We start from the raw sequence: 15,857 nt of genomic DNA, 5'->3' as shown, positions 1-15,857 counted from the left end.
TCCCCCCCCCCCCCCCCCCAATAATCAGTATCAATAAACCCACCAAAGTTGAAGTTTATCCACCTCAACTTCTCAAAGATGGAGGCACACGCATCTATAATCCAAGGAAAATATGTGTGGAAATGGAGAATTCAGAAAATAAACAATAGATGATACAGTCAATTAAATATCAGAAGAAAAACCATGTAGGTCTTGCCCAATAACAGGCATGCCTTTTCTGCCAGTACCTTAAAGCATGATTTTCAGTATCTGCCACATACAAGAGGTTCTTCTTCGCATTGTAAGCCAAACCCTGAAGATATAATAAGAATTAAGATCTTAGATTAATTTTGCAAATGAGAAAAATTGCAAAATTACAATGGTTACCTGTGGACGATTGAATGTTGCATCATCAAAGTTACCATCACGAAGACCCTCTGCTCCTGTGCTTCCAACTTGGACTAAAAAGTTTCCTTCTAGATCAGTTACTACCTGTCCATGTGAAAATTGTCCGGGATTACTAATTCTACCATTCACCTCATAAAGAGAGCATGGAAATAGAAAGAAGACTAACAATAATAAGATCTAGGGCTAATACAGGCCAAAAGCATGAAGGACCAGAACAGATGTGATACTACATATCTGAGTTACTCAAGTAATGTATGGAAAAGCAAAAGTATCAGACGAAAAATCATGGCCGTGTTCTTGAGACTAGGACAAGTAAGAAGGAACTAAAATGTAACAGAATGAAAAAGTTCAGAAGAGAGCAAAGAAGAACCAGAATGTATCTAGAAGAAAACATAATTTCCTACACAACTTTTGAGTCCCCCACAAAGAAGAATTTCAAGAGTAAAAGAAACAAAATGTACATTTCTTATGTGCATAACTAGCAAGCCCTACCTTATCCTCTTCCGCATTTTTTCCATCTTCCTTGGGAATTTGATTCTACCATATTCGCCAGCCCTAGCGGTGGCTTCAAATCTTAATTATTTGTTCTAATTTAAATATACCACCCACCAATCTTCATTAGCAGGAAAAAATTTTCAGGATATACTCTAATTTCATCTCCAAATTACCATTACTATACACTGCATTAGAATATGAATGATCATGCTTTGACACTTTAGTGATATTATCCCTTGCCTTCTGATAAAATGTATAAAGATTGATCTTATCTTTTGCATAGCCCTAGACTTTTCATCATACATTCTGTTTCTTCCTCTTGCAAACATTAGAAAATAAATGATCATGCTTTGACACTTAGCTTTTTGCAGATATCAGTAAACGTGGACTTGGAAGTCCTGCAACCCCAGTGTCGGGAATACATTTACTTTCAGAGGTAGGTATACCTCCCTTTATTGATAACCAATATGCATTTTAACATCAAACTTGATATTCTTCAATAACCCCATGGTCAGTTCATACCTCCAGAAAACCTCAAAAAGGGTTAACAAACCTTGATGCTACAGACACCAACTACTTGCTGCAGGTCATGCATTCAAAATTTTGCAACCTAATACAACAATCATACAGAGAGAATGCAGAAAGGAGAGAGAAGAAGAACTTACTATTCGGTTATGATTGCTGTCTGAAATAAATAGCCGGTTGTTGAGGACATCAACTGTCAGCTTACCGGGGAACTTTAAAGGAGATGTTAACAAGCGGGGATCATTATCTTTCTCCAAGCGCAAGGGAATGGGTTTGCTATCCAAGAGCTTCTTCTTACCATAGAACAGAAGAGCAGCCTCGACTAAGTTATCAAGATCCTACAAACCAAAGCAGAAGACATCGAAATGACAGCTAATTCTTGTCAATAATCTTCACTACCAACTGCCACAGATCATATTAATTAGAAAGAAATATGTGAGAGGCAATGTGCTATAATCAAAAAGCATAAGAAACTGTATGTTACAAATTATCTCATTTGAAGTAATTTCATGCCATAAGATAGCTAGAAAAGATAGGACTAATGGAGAAACTCCAATATGTAGCTTCCTAAAGAAATTCTTTTATGAAGTTGCATTAGGTAACCGCAGGCGCTTAGACGTTTCAATAGTATTTTCTTCATGATAGAAAAGAGAGGAAGAGAATAAAAACAGAAAACAAAATAGAGTTTCAGAATAAAGGAAAGGTGACCTAGTTTACAACAACTACATTCCCAGTGTAATACATCAAAGTGGGGTCTAGGGAGGGTAAAGTATACGCAGACCTTACCACTATCCTTGGAGGTAGAGAGGTTGTTTCCGATTAAAGGTGACCTAGTTTTAGTTCCCTAAAATATCAAAACTGACCTAGCCTAGGTTACACAAAACTAATATTAGAAAACATATTTTAAAAATTCAGATGATAGAGAAATGCCACATTGAGGTCAGAGATAAGGGTCTGTCAGCTACCAAAAAGAACTGGCTATGATCTGGTCAATCTTTCCACTCAATTGGGAGTACATTTGCAGTAGATTCTTTTTTTATCCTTCCACATTTCCATCTTATGCGTTTACATATGGAAGTAATTCGTTTTGATTTTTGAGATACAATGGCTGAACAAAGAAAGTTCTGGATAAACTTTAGGTTATATATGGAAAGAAAGGGGCAAAATAATGACTTGATCACATAGTTCAACATGGTTTTCTCTAACATCGCAAACTTTTAGATGAATTGATCACATAGTTCAAGTCTCATCACTACTCATTATCAAAAAAGAAAAAATCCACGTGTTTGGCCAATGAAAAACAGTCCTGCCCACATGACAGGGGACATGTTAATGACATCTTTAAGTAAATAAAAGTATATTTTCCCTGACAACTTAAACTTTTAGATGAGTTGATGACACAGTTCATCAAAGAGAGTGAAATATGACCTATTCTCTCAAACGTTTTTGGTGATAATGCACTTTGAGAGGCATTTCAGAATTGAATGTATTACATCAATTGTCAAGTTAATAAATGAACTATTTTCCATCATCTAATCTTAAATGTGCCATCATGAATGTGTTAAATAATTCATATATATATATATACTATTATTGCATGAAACATCAAATAGAAAAGGAAATCTGTAAGAAACCTTTCTATGACCTTCGCCAGCTATTTGTGCCAAGAGCTTTCCATTTGGCCCAACAAGAACAAATGTTGGCCACGAATTGACACCTAATTCCCGCCATAAATTCATTTCTCCATCATTGACAACCTGATCATTCAATGGAGGTTAAGGAAACTACTTAACATACAAAAAAGAAGGGAAGAAGGAGAGACACCCCCCAATTAAAAATTAAAGCAGATATTTTGAAATGATAACAATGTCAAATTCCAAGTTACTCTATTCAGCAGTATCTGGGATCTGAATAATAAACTTCAGCAATAAACAAGAGCTTCAATTGGAAACGTTGATTACATACATTGTTAGGAAATCCTTGATCATTAACAGTGAATTAGCAAGTATTCCCTTCTGTTAAATACATGGAGTCCTAGAGGCTCAGATGGTACACATTTGAATTGGATAAGAAGGGTGGGGGAGAGGCTCTCTAGACAGTGCTAACGATTGGAATGGCAATTTTGACATAGCCAAGTATGGTGTAGATAGCAGCGGAGATTCTACCTTAATCTACCAAAAAGAAGTAGTATATAACCTAATCTGGATGCTCTAAATTCTCTCCACATTTATGTTGTTTCCAAATGTTCATCCGTTTCTTGGGGATCTAATAGATTCAAGAGCAAGCAGATTTGTGGTAAAGAGCCATTCAACATTAAATCAGTAATAGTTCAGCTCTTGAATAAGTACTTACTGGATGAGTGATTCCATAGCGTAATACAGCACTACGGATGGCTTCAAGGTCCTTCTCGTTGTCAAATTTAGCTGAATGCACCCCCACAACCACAAACTGCAAAACTAATGTTTGATGAATTAGCTACGACTACAATCAGAAATGTGTAAGCAAACCTTCAGATGCAACTGTGGATAAAAGTAATTAATTCATCTTGAGGTTCCAAGTTCAAATCCCAAGCACTACATTTTTATTTTTCAAACCCCCATGGTGAGAATCATGGATCAGCCACGGTATGAAACAATTATTTGAGGTGACTCTATATTGGTTTGACCTGTCAGTATTAACTCAGAAAGTTAACAGATTAGCCCAATTGAAAGCTAAATCTTATGACATTTGTTTCTCCTTTTAACAGCATTTGCGCAATCTGCAAAACTCATTTTATGCCTATTCTTCTGTGAAAATTGCTCAAAATCAAGAGTTTGAAGATGTTATAGATAATGGATAGTGGATACAGTGGAATATTATAGAATAAACTAATAGATTGTTGTCTGGATTTCAGAGTAATCTAAAGCCTAAGTAAAACAAAAACAAATTATTTATAGCATTTACCACACAGAAAAGAATATAGAGATGTAATATCAACAAAGACAAACCCCATGGGATTGCAATCTAGACAGCATTTGGTTAGTGTCATAAAGTACTGCTTGATCATAACATTCCTACATTTTAGCAACATTTCTTTCTAAATGAATTTTGAACAAAGTTTAAACCAGCTAACCCCATGGGATTGCAATCTAGACAGCATTTGGTTAGTATCATAAAAGTACTGCTTGATCATAACATTCCTACATTTTAGCAACATTTCTTTCTAAATGAATTTTGAGTAAAGTTTAAACCAGCTAACTCATCCTAACCTAAAACTTGACCATGACTTTTTTAATTTCACTTTCACTTTGCTGCAAGGTGCACCTCCATCTAATGAGAACCTCAGATTGTATGTAGTTCCAACAGGAACTATAGTATGCATGTGCATGCTTCTGCCAGAATTAGTGGAATATTGATTGGCGTAATTATGAGAATTTTCAGAAAAGAATTTTCGATAGATATAACTATGTGAGAAAATGATTGGGGTAACATCTCAGATGATCAACTTGTTATAGACACAGAATATCATTTCATGAGATAACCAATAAAGCTGAAATTGCAACCCTAAGGGATGAATGACAATCTTACAGGCATATCTTTATATTTATTCTCCAGAAACTCCAGATCTGGCAGTACATGCATACAGTTAATGCAGCAATAAGTCCAGAAGTCCAAAAGAACAACTTTTCCTTTCAAATCCTGCACAAACATAAAAATGTTTCAGGGAACGAGTGCATAGCATAGATATATCATCCAGAACTCCTCCTTTTTCCATCTTCTAGTATGTGCAACTTAGAAACATACCTCCAAGAAACAATAAGATTAAAAGTACTATTCAGCATATTAGAAAATTTTCAAATTCATAGATGATATAGGTATTCATGGTTGCCTCCCATATGCTTAAAGCCTGGATGGGCAGAGTTACCCAGTATTTGTGTGGTGGGAGGTAGCAAGCACCCGGTGGAATAGTCAAGGTGCGCCACACGCTAGCCCAACCACCACAGTTTAAAAAAGAAAAGGTATCGATCACTAAAAGATTTTTGCAGCCAATGTCATTGTCAAAAGATTCTTAACATTGTTCAAAAGGATAGTGTGTGGAAATCCATTACAATTGAACGGTATATTATGAAGCAACATAATATTATATTTGGGAGAAACTCCTCTCCAAGTTTGAAGAATTTTATACACACATAATCTATAGAAAACATCAATTAGAAAGCAGTAGATAACCAAAAATTTCCAGAATAATATTTGCATGAAGACTAGAGAATGGAAAAAGAACACAAATATGCACATATATGAAAATAAGCAAAAAGAAAAAGAAATAAAGTTGCCAGAAGAAGCAGAATTGAAATATGAAATTATGTATTTACCCTGCCTAGCTGAAGGGGGGCTGTATTCAGCCAATCAAGTTTAGATGGGAACTCGGACACGATAGTCGTAGATTTCCTAACAAAATGCAGAATATTAAACATGATAAAAAAACAAGTTAGGAATCTAAGAACAATTAAAGAGAAGTATATCAAGATCTAAGGACTCAAAAAATGCCAGAAAGCATGAAACATATATACGATACTAATTTCATAATTTAGGAAAACCGCAACGTTCTTTATTTATAAAGCACAAAAAGGTTGCAGTTTACATGAAAAACTTCTGTTACCTGGCATCCACATCAGAAATATAGTTTACAAATTGTTGAATCCTCTGTGAACTGGATGCATCTGCAGGAGCAATAGACAAATAAAAATAAATCTCCTTCCATTATCTCAAATATCACCGAAAAAGAAAAGAAACAAAAAGCAGCACATACTTCATCTACAGAATGGATAAAAACCACATTAGAAATGCCAAAAAAAAATGAGAAAAAAATAATGTCATCAAGGGAAGTTTCTTACAACAAGAAGAATGGAACAACAATGAAAATGAAGAGAAGAGAACAAATACTTCATTGTAAGAGGGGTAGACCTTCTTTCTGTTCAAAAGGAGGATTGCCTGTGCCAAATAACAAGTTCCAGATAGCTTTTGGAGATGCATACTGCATTGCCTGCATAAGAACAGCAGAGCTTGCAAAGATGAAAACCAAAATAAATTAAAAGGATACCTTATGCTTTCTTTATTAAATTCTATACCTTCCAGTTTGTAATAGTGAAGAGGAGACAGGATGCAGCAATTCCTAAACTTCCATATCTTACAACATTTCGTCTGGTAACCTGCACCCTGTCCATAAATTATTTCTGCAACTTCACGACAACATTATACCAATTACCAAATGCCCTAAAATGGCCATCTCATAAAGGCATATATGGACCCTTTTGGGGGATAAAAGTATTCCACTTTGCAAACGAGAGAATTTCATTTGTACGAGTGTTATTCATGTCACTCTAAGCATATTTGACTTTTTGTTCCTACATGCAGCAAAACAAAGCATGTAACTTAGTGATTATACATCATGACATAAAATAGATTGATAAGGATGTAAATCACCAGTATGCACCGTTCTTAGCAATTCAACTTAATCCAGGTAAAGTTTAAGAAAATAATTTCAGATGGACAAAGAGGGAACGAGAAAGAGAAGGGAAAAAAAGATGAATCTACAAATGCATACAGCAATTTGAGGTATTAGATATCAAAAGCGGTCATGATGATGCAGATGATCAATATATTGATTCGCTCTTACCCTCCCATCGAGGATATGGCACCACTTGCTACATAATTATCCAGCTCTGTGATACTCCCTGTCATATTGGATTCAGGGGAAGAGAGAGCTAGATCATTAATGGATTGAGATTCCTGCACCATCACATCTGCATTGTTTTTCATCATTAGATTCTTTTTATAGTAAGCATAGAAAGGGAGCCACTATTAACTACATATGATATGTTAGAGAAACACTAGAACTAGCAAATTTCCATCAACTAAGTAAAAGACAATAGTTAGCAGCTAAAACATACAGCTTAAGGGAGCAGAGAACCGGATATCCTTCAACAAATTATAGAATCATTACAAAAAAGAGCTTACTCGCAAGTTTTTCCATTAAAAAAAAAGAGCCTCAGTATTCTACATTTGTCAATGGTACATGAAAAGGGAAGTTCTTAACATGTTGGTGAACTACATACTATGGCTACCAGAGCCACCATTGAGGATATCTTCAAGTGAAATATCGCTTATCTCCTTTCTGATGAGTGATGGCTCCGCTGCTTCAAGTGAAAGCATGTAACTTAGTGATTATACATCATGACATAAAATAGATTGATAAGGATGTAAATCACCAGTATGCACCGTTCTTAGCAATTCAACTTAATCCAGGTAAAGTTTAAGAAAATAATTTCAGATGGACAAAGAGGGAACGAGAAAGAGAAGGGAAAAAAAGATGAATCTACAAATGCATACAGCAATTTGAGGTATTAGATATCAAAAGCGGTCATGATGATGCAGATGATCAATATATTGATTCGCTCTTACCCTCCCATCGAGGATATGGCACCACTTGCTACATAATTATCCAGCTCTGTGATACTCCCTGTCATATTGGATTCAGGGGAAGAGAGAGCTAGATCATTAATGGATTGAGATTCCTGCACCATCACATCTGCATTGTTTTTCATCATTAGATTCTTTTTATAGTAAGCATAGAAAGGGAGCCACTATTAACTACATATGATATGTTAGAGAAACACTAGAACTAGCAAATTTCCATCAACTAAGTAAAAGACAATAGTTAGCAGCTAAAACATACAGCTTAAGGGAGCAGAGAACCGGATATCCTTCAACAAATTATAGAATCATTACAAAAAAGAGCTTACTCGCAAGTTTTTCCATTAAAAAAAAAGAGCCTCAGTATTCTACATTTGTCAATGGTACATGAAAAGGGAAGTTCTTAACATGTTGGTGAACTACATACTATGGCTACCAGAGCCACCATTGAGGATATCTTCAAGTGAAATATCGCTTATCTCCTTTCTGATGAGTGATGGCTCCGCTGCTTCAAGTGAAAGCATGTAACTTAGTGATTATACATCATGACATAAAATAGATTGATAAGGATGTAAATCACCAGTATGCACCGTTCTTAGCAATTCAACTTAATCCAGGTAAAGTTTAAGAAAATAATTTCAGATGGACAAAGAGGGAACGAGAAAGAGAAGGGAAAAAAAGATGAATCTACAAATGCATACAGCAATTTGAGGTATTAGATATCAAAAGCGGTCATGATGATGCAGATGATCAATATATTGATTCGCTCTTACCCTCCCATCGAGGATATGGCACCACTTGCTACATAATTATCCAGCTCTGTGATACTCCCTGTCATATTGGATTCAGGGGAAGAGAGAGCTAGATCATTAATGGATTGAGATTCCTGCACCATCACATCTGCATTGTTTTTCATCATTAGATTCTTTTTATAGTAAGCATAGAAAGGGAGCCACTATTAACTACATATGATATGTTAGAGAAACACTAGAACTAGCAAATTTCCATCAACTAAGTAAAAGACAATAGTTAGCAGCTAAAACATACAGCTTAAGGGAGCAGAGAACCGGATATCCTTCAACAAATTATAGAATCATTACAAAAAAGAGCTTACTCGCAAGTTTTTCCATTAAAAAAAAAGAGCCTCAGTATTCTACATTTGTCAATGGTACATGAAAAGGGAAGTTCTTAACATGTTGGTGAACTACATACTATGGCTACCAGAGCCACCATTGAGGATATCTTCAAGTGAAATATCGCTTATCTCCTTTCTGATGAGTGATGGCTCCGCTGCTTCAAGTGAAAGCATGTAACTTAGTGATTATACATCATGACATAAAATAGATTGATAAGGATGTAAATCACCAGTATGCACCGTTCTTAGCAATTCAACTTAATCCAGGTAAAGTTTAAGAAAATAATTTCAGATGGACAAAGAGGGAACGAGAAAGAGAAGGGAAAAAAAGATGAATCTACAAATGCATACAGCAATTTGAGGTATTAGATATCAAAAGCGGTCATGATGATGCAGATGATCAATATATTGATTCGCTCTTACCCTCCCATCGAGGATATGGCACCACTTGCTACATAATTATCCAGCTCTGTGATACTCCCTGTCATATTGGATTCAGGGGAAGAGAGAGCTAGATCATTAATGGATTGAGATTCCTGCACCATCACATCTGCATTGTTTTTCATCATTAGATTCTTTTTATAGTAAGCATAGAAAGGGAGCCACTATTAACTACATATGATATGTTAGAGAAACACTAGAACTAGCAAATTTCCATCAACTAAGTAAAAGACAATAGTTAGCAGCTAAAACATACAGCTTAAGGGAGCAGAGAACCGGATATCCTTCAACAAATTATAGAATCATTACAAAAAAGAGCTTACTCGCAAGTTTTTCCATTAAAAAAAAAGAGCCTCAGTATTCTACATTTGTCAATGGTACATGAAAAGGGAAGTTCTTAACATGTTGGTGAACTACATACTATGGCTACCAGAGCCACCATTGAGGATATCTTCAAGTGAAATATCGCTTATCTCCTTTCTGATGAGTGATGGCTCCGCTGCTTCAAGTGAAAGCATGTAACTTAGTGATTATACATCATGACATAAAATAGATTGATAAGGATGTAAATCACCAGTATGCACCGTTCTTAGCAATTCAACTTAATCCAGGTAAAGTTTAAGAAAATAATTTCAGATGGACAAAGAGGGAACGAGAAAGAGAAGGGAAAAAAAGATGAATCTACAAATGCATACAGCAATTTGAGGTATTAGATATCAAAAGCGGTCATGATGATGCAGATGATCAATATATTGATTCGCTCTTACCCTCCCATCGAGGATATGGCACCACTTGCTACATAATTATCCAGCTCTGTGATACTCCCTGTCATATTGGATTCAGGGGAAGAGAGAGCTAGATCATTAATGGATTGAGATTCCTGCACCATCACATCTGCATTGTTTTTCATCATTAGATTCTTTTTATAGTAAGCATAGAAAGGGAGCCACTATTAACTACATATGATATGTTAGAGAAACACTAGAACTAGCAAATTTCCATCAACTAAGTAAAAGACAATAGTTAGCAGCTAAAACATACAGCTTAAGGGAGCAGAGAACCGGATATCCTTCAACAAATTATAGAATCATTACAAAAAAGAGCTTACTCGCAAGTTTTTCCATTAAAAAAAAAGAGCCTCAGTATTCTACATTTGTCAATGGTACATGAAAAGGGAAGTTCTTAACATGTTGGTGAACTACATACTATGGCTACCAGAGCCACCATTGAGGATATCTTCAAGTGAAATATCGCTTATCTCCTTTCTGATGAGTGATGGCTCCGCTGCTTTTAGAGTATCTTCTGATAGTGTTGTCGTCACTGCTATACATCTGCAAGTAAGTCAACATACTTAAGAATGTAGAAAAAATGGAATTTAAATGATCACTAAAAACAGAGGCAAAAGAGGTGCATTAGAATGATGCTGATACAGATTACTGATTCAGTTGACAGACGCAACAAATGAAGGAAAGTTCAAGTACGGTTGGTGATACCAACAACTTTGAACGAGTGTACATAAATCAACTATATAAAGAAAAGGCACTCAGACGCAAATACCTCATTTTCGCAGCTTTGGCGGCTTGTACTCCAGCTAATGCATCTTCAATCACAATACACTGTCAACATAGAGGATTATGATAATGTTTACCAAGGTTGACAAACAGGACACTGATCTACTTAACACTTCAAAACTTCATCATCCTCGAACATGAACCTTCAGCAATTCATAATGCACCCCCATTTTTATATCCATATTTAGAAAAACTGTTCTGACTGACCGAATGACAATTGCGCATCTCTTTCCCATCCAGAAATATAATTTTCAACATAAAAGTTGCCGACATATTTATCAAGTTTTTAGTATCTTCTTTGCTTAAATTTTGTTTTGCAGTTAACTTCATCTGATTATTACAGTCATTAATGAAATATAGGGAACTTTCAGTTAAATAGAACGTGAATGTAAACCTCAGTGATATCTTAGTTGGCTATAAGTTTCTCATCAGATTAGCACCACATACTACCCACAACAAAGTGTCTAAAAAGAAAAAAATGTGATGGGTAGTAGCAAAGCAGCATTGCACATCCTGGAAACTACCTCACTAGTGGGAACATCAAGAATCCGTGATGCAGCCAAGAAAATATCAGGAGCAGGCTTCAAATTTTTAAAAGCATCAGCAGATACAATTGCATCAAACCTGTCAAATCAAAGAAAAAGGATATGAGGTCAAATATAAATAGAAGGATAACTAAAGACAAAGGCGAGGGAGGAAGGGAGCTTTCAATTATTTCACTGCAAACATGTGTTTTTCATCCGAGTTGTACACTTTAACCTCAATAAACTACTATGTCCTTGCAAACTACATTATCAACCAACGCATAGTGTGTGTGTGTTTGCATATATACCATGAAGAAATGGACCTTGAATGTAACTCAACCACAAAAAGTTCTTATAAGGGGAGGATTGCTCAAAACCATATAAGGAGACCCCCCCTCGGGACACGCCCAGGTCTAGAAAATCTAATCACAGAGAACGTAACACGGGGGATCAATATTGAGAAAGAGAAACATAACAACAAGGATCGATGGGGTTTGACTTTGATACTGCGTAAAGAAATGGACAGTGGGTCTAACTCAACAACAAAAGTTAGCTCATAAGGGGAGGATTGCCGAGGACCATATAAGATCACAACCTTTGGAGTTTGAGCGCCTGATTCCATGACTAACAGATTCACTATGTCAACAAAATGTTTATGTCCAGCAATTTCCTCGGCAGAAGTTATACCAAAAAAGCTAAGCATCTCAGGAGTAGATATCAGGTAGTTCTTTAAAATAAAGCATATCTATACAGTTAAAGCATGCTACCTTCAACAAAGCTCCAAGAAGACCGTAATTGATCAATGGCCATGGAAATTAATCTGGAGAACTAAGTTGCCACCTAAAGTTATTTGTTTCAGTTGGATTACTCTAAAAGACTCTTGCTTGACTCAGAATAATCTCATGAGGAGGAAATTCCAAATAGTCAACAGATGCTACATGTGCTTGTGCAACTCAGAATCTATTAATCACTTGTTCCTTCATTGCACAGTTGCAACAGGCCTATGGAACATGTTCTTCTCACTTTTTGGACTCACTTGGGTCATGCCAAGATCATTGAGAGAGGCTTTTGTGTGTTGGAGTTCTTGGAAAGTTGGGAAGTCCGTCAAGCAGATCTGGTCTTTGGTTCCAGCCTGTATTTTGTGGTGCTTATGGACGGAGAGGAACAAAAGATGTTTTGATGGCACCCCAACTCCCATCTCTACCTTTAAAGCAAGATGTTTGATTACTCTTTTTGGTTGGGTTAATCTCTCTCCTGTACTTAGTGTCGATTCTTTCCTAGAATTTATCAGCTCCATAGATCTCTGCTGTTAGCTGTTTAGATAGCTTTTTTTGCCTTTTTGGGAGCTGATATTTCTTTCTTTTGTAATCTGTGCATCTGCTTGATGCTTTGTTAATGACATTCTTCTTACTTCATCAAAAAAAAAATATACTGATAATTTAAGTAGATAAAGTTCTTGCTATGTCTGATTCAGTACAATCCAGTGTTGTTGTTTTTTTTGAACTTGGTCTGATTCAGTACAATCCAGTGTTTCTTGAATGCCAATTATAAAAGGAATGAGAAGCAACTATTCACAGTTAAAGCGCATTATGTTAACTCACATCGTTATTGGTAAACCAGCTGCAGCCAAGTTTGCATCAACTTTAATCCGGTCAGCACTAGATGCAACAGCAACTTTGAGACCACTGCTTTTACACTGGCGTACCATATCACCAAATTAATGAAAAGTAACAAAAACAGAAAGAGCAAGACCACATATAGTCATGTCGCATCACAGGTTATACATACCTGAGAGACAAGTTCAAAGGCACCAGGGAAACCTATGCCAGAATTCGGTTTTGCATACTGCAAATGATTATCAGTTTATCAATAAAATTGTCAGTTATGGAGTCAGTTACCACGACTTAAAGGAAAGTGCTTTACATCAACAACATACCCAGTGAAATCAAAGTGCTTTGAGAGTAGATATTCGTAAATATATGAAATTTCAACAACAACAACAACCCAGTGAAATCCCACTAGGTGGGGTCTGGGAAATATATGAAATTTCAATCACCTTTAATAAATATATCTCAAAAAACCTCTTCTTGGCAGCCTCAGTATCAAATCCTTCAACACCCTTAGCAGCAGCAACACCACCTAAGAAGTTTGCTTCACCTAATATATTTCGAGGGTAAAGGAAAATGAAAAGGAGAAAAAGTCATTGAGAAAATATGGCAAAGGAACAAGGTGTTACACAATCAAAGACTCCTTTCCTAAAGGATAGTAACATCAAACTAATTTTTTTTATTACTTGGGGTCGAAAAGAAGAGTAACTTGAGATCAGAAAATTTAATCGATGTATGGATCCAATCAAAAGATAAGTTTCATAGACAATATGGATGATTTTTTTAGCACAAGTGTTTCTCATGGAAAAGGGTCCTAATTTAACATAGTGAATGAAAGAATTCACCTAAGGCCTCGGCTAGCTATATGCATGAAAGTAAGCAAATGATAAGATCTACAACCAGAATCAAAACCTATTATTTAAGGGGAAAGAGATGATGCTTCACAAAAATCAAATACTCAATGAGGTAGATGAAGATTACTAGTTTCTTACATAACAAAGTTCCCATGGAGGGGACTGCACAGAGATTCTTGATAAATTTTTTTTTTTCTTTTTTTCCATATTACATTAGCTGTCTTAATCATTACTTCATCAAATTCATCAGCAAGCCTTTAAACAGAATGACCAATGGCTGAGGTAAAGCCTTAAAAGATATAATGAGGCAATTTGAGAATAACATTGAACCGTAAAAAAAAAATCCCATTGGACTGATGCTTTACGCTTTATCCTCGACTTCTTAAGGCATGATTATCCAAAGAAGCTAGCGAAGTCAACAAAAACACCCAAAATTGTCAATGGTTCCCAAACCTATAAATCAAGAAACTACTTTTCAATCAAGAACTAGTAGGTATTGGTTCAATAGTTCAAGAACCAGTACGCTGAAATAGTACACCGCGGGAAGCAATGATACTTTCATACCCATCTTTCACATTAAACAATTAAAAGAAAATCAAGAAGGGAAAATCCAAATAAATATAAACAATTAAAAGAAAATCAAGAAGGGAAAATCCAAATACATATAAACAGATTGACAAAGAAACCTTTGTCCCGAAAATTCGAAGTACGCAAATAATCAAGAAATTCCCAAGAGAGTACTCAAGAAGAATACAAAATTCAAAAAATTCAAAGACAAAAAATAAAAAAGAATGTAATAATCAAGAAATTCAAGAAGAACATTGAACCGTAAAAAATTGCCCATTGGACTGATGCTTTACACTTCATTCTCCGCTTCTTAAAGAAGTTAGTGAATTCAACAAAAACACCCAAAATTGTCAGTAGTTCCCAAACATACAAATCAAGAACTAGTTGGTGTTGGTTCAATTGTTCAAGAACCGGTTGGTGTTGGTGTTGGTTCAATTGTTCAAGAACCAGTACCAAAATTCAAAAGAAAATAAATAAAAAGAATGTAATAAATCAAGAAATTCAAGAAGAATAAGAATTTACCCATGCCCATGAAAGGCACAAAGTCTTCAACGGTAACTTGAACACCCATCTCAGCAAAAACATCCACAGCCGCTTTTCTTGATGACTCCTCACTATTGCAGAGCACACCATCCATATCAAACAACACAGCCGACACTTTCCTCCATTGGGTATCCGATACATTCTTCTCTTCCAATTTTTGGGAAGCACTCACCTTTAAACCCGTTTTTCTTGATTCAAACTCCAAGATTCTGAAGGGTTTTGAAAGAAATTGAAAGGATAATTTGGATCTTGAATTGAAAAGTGTAGCTAGTTTGGGTTTTCCATGATTATAAGTGGGCAGTAGAGAGGGGGTAAGCCTTAACGCCATTTTTTCTCTCAATTCTTTTGGCCTTTGCTTCTACTGAAAAAGCCTTTATATAATTGTTATTGGGTGGCGGGGAAGGGGATGCCGTTGAGTTCCATGTGATTGTACTATTTTACCCTTTTATCCGCTTTGGAAATAAGCGGATAATTAGAATTTATTTGTCTTTTTTTTTATGTGACGGAAAATCTTGGGGCTTTTAAAAAAAATAAAATTCTATTATACATAAATACATAAAGCTTTGACAAATAAGAAGAAATTTAGCTAAAATTTCATTGTTCTCAAGTCAGTTCATTAATTACTAAGTCACACTCTTGAATACTTGAAGCAATCTAGTTAATATGCTCACTTATCTTGTACACTTCTTTTTAGAATTTTCAATTATAAAAATAAATTTAAACGTCAATATTAGAGTGAACATTATGTTTTAAAA

The 15,857-nt window shown here is 35.6% G+C and overlaps 1 protein-coding gene across 5 annotated transcripts in view; it reads right to left on the bottom strand.

Moving 5' to 3' along the window:
* Nucleotides 1-15,462, bottom strand: part of LOC102582842 (NHL repeat-containing protein 2) — a 24,567-nt gene extending 9,105 nt beyond the window's left edge. For 2 of the 5 annotated variants that reach the window (XM_006344714.2, XM_015307558.1), the window contains exons 1-24: nt 15,082-15,462; nt 13,588-13,688; nt 13,320-13,376; nt 13,133-13,227; nt 11,532-11,631; nt 10,994-11,052; nt 10,643-10,767; nt 10,204-10,330; nt 9,913-9,938; nt 9,073-9,153; nt 8,634-8,760; nt 8,343-8,368; nt 7,503-7,583; nt 7,064-7,190; nt 6,516-6,603; nt 6,352-6,430; nt 6,047-6,107; nt 5,760-5,835; nt 4,975-5,085; nt 3,760-3,855; nt 3,042-3,164; nt 1,548-1,745; nt 367-471; nt 228-292 (exon numbers count right to left, since the gene is read on the bottom strand). In XM_006344714.2, the coding sequence (XP_006344776.1) occupies nt 228-292; nt 367-471; nt 1,548-1,745; nt 3,042-3,164; nt 3,760-3,855; nt 4,975-5,085; nt 5,760-5,835; nt 6,047-6,107; nt 6,352-6,430; nt 6,516-6,603; nt 7,064-7,190; nt 7,503-7,583; nt 8,343-8,368; nt 8,634-8,760; nt 9,073-9,153; nt 9,913-9,938; nt 10,204-10,330; nt 10,643-10,767; nt 10,994-11,052; nt 11,532-11,631; nt 13,133-13,227; nt 13,320-13,376; nt 13,588-13,688; nt 15,082-15,430 (2,483 nt within the window). In that variant the 5' untranslated portion in view covers nt 15,431-15,462. The remainder of the gene's footprint in view (nt 1-227; nt 293-366; nt 472-1,547; nt 1,746-3,041; nt 3,165-3,759; nt 3,856-4,974; nt 5,086-5,759; nt 5,836-6,046; nt 6,108-6,351; nt 6,431-6,515; nt 6,604-7,063; nt 7,191-7,502; nt 7,584-8,342; nt 8,369-8,633; nt 8,761-9,072; nt 9,154-9,912; nt 9,939-10,203; nt 10,331-10,642; nt 10,768-10,993; nt 11,053-11,531; nt 11,632-13,132; nt 13,228-13,319; nt 13,377-13,587; nt 13,689-15,081) is intronic. The other 3 variants (XM_015307557.1, XM_006344715.2, XM_015307559.1) reach the window with 3 other exon arrangements.
* Between the last annotated feature and the right edge of the window lie 395 nt (nt 15,463-15,857).

Source organism: Solanum tuberosum, unplaced genomic scaffold (genome assembly GCF_000226075.1).
Source record: "Solanum tuberosum cultivar DM 1-3 516 R44 unplaced genomic scaffold, SolTub_3.0 scf00060, whole genome shotgun sequence".
In the NCBI taxonomy this organism is placed as follows: domain Eukaryota; kingdom Viridiplantae; phylum Streptophyta; class Magnoliopsida; order Solanales; family Solanaceae; genus Solanum; species Solanum tuberosum.
This window is presented reverse-complemented; position numbering and strand designations above follow the sequence as displayed.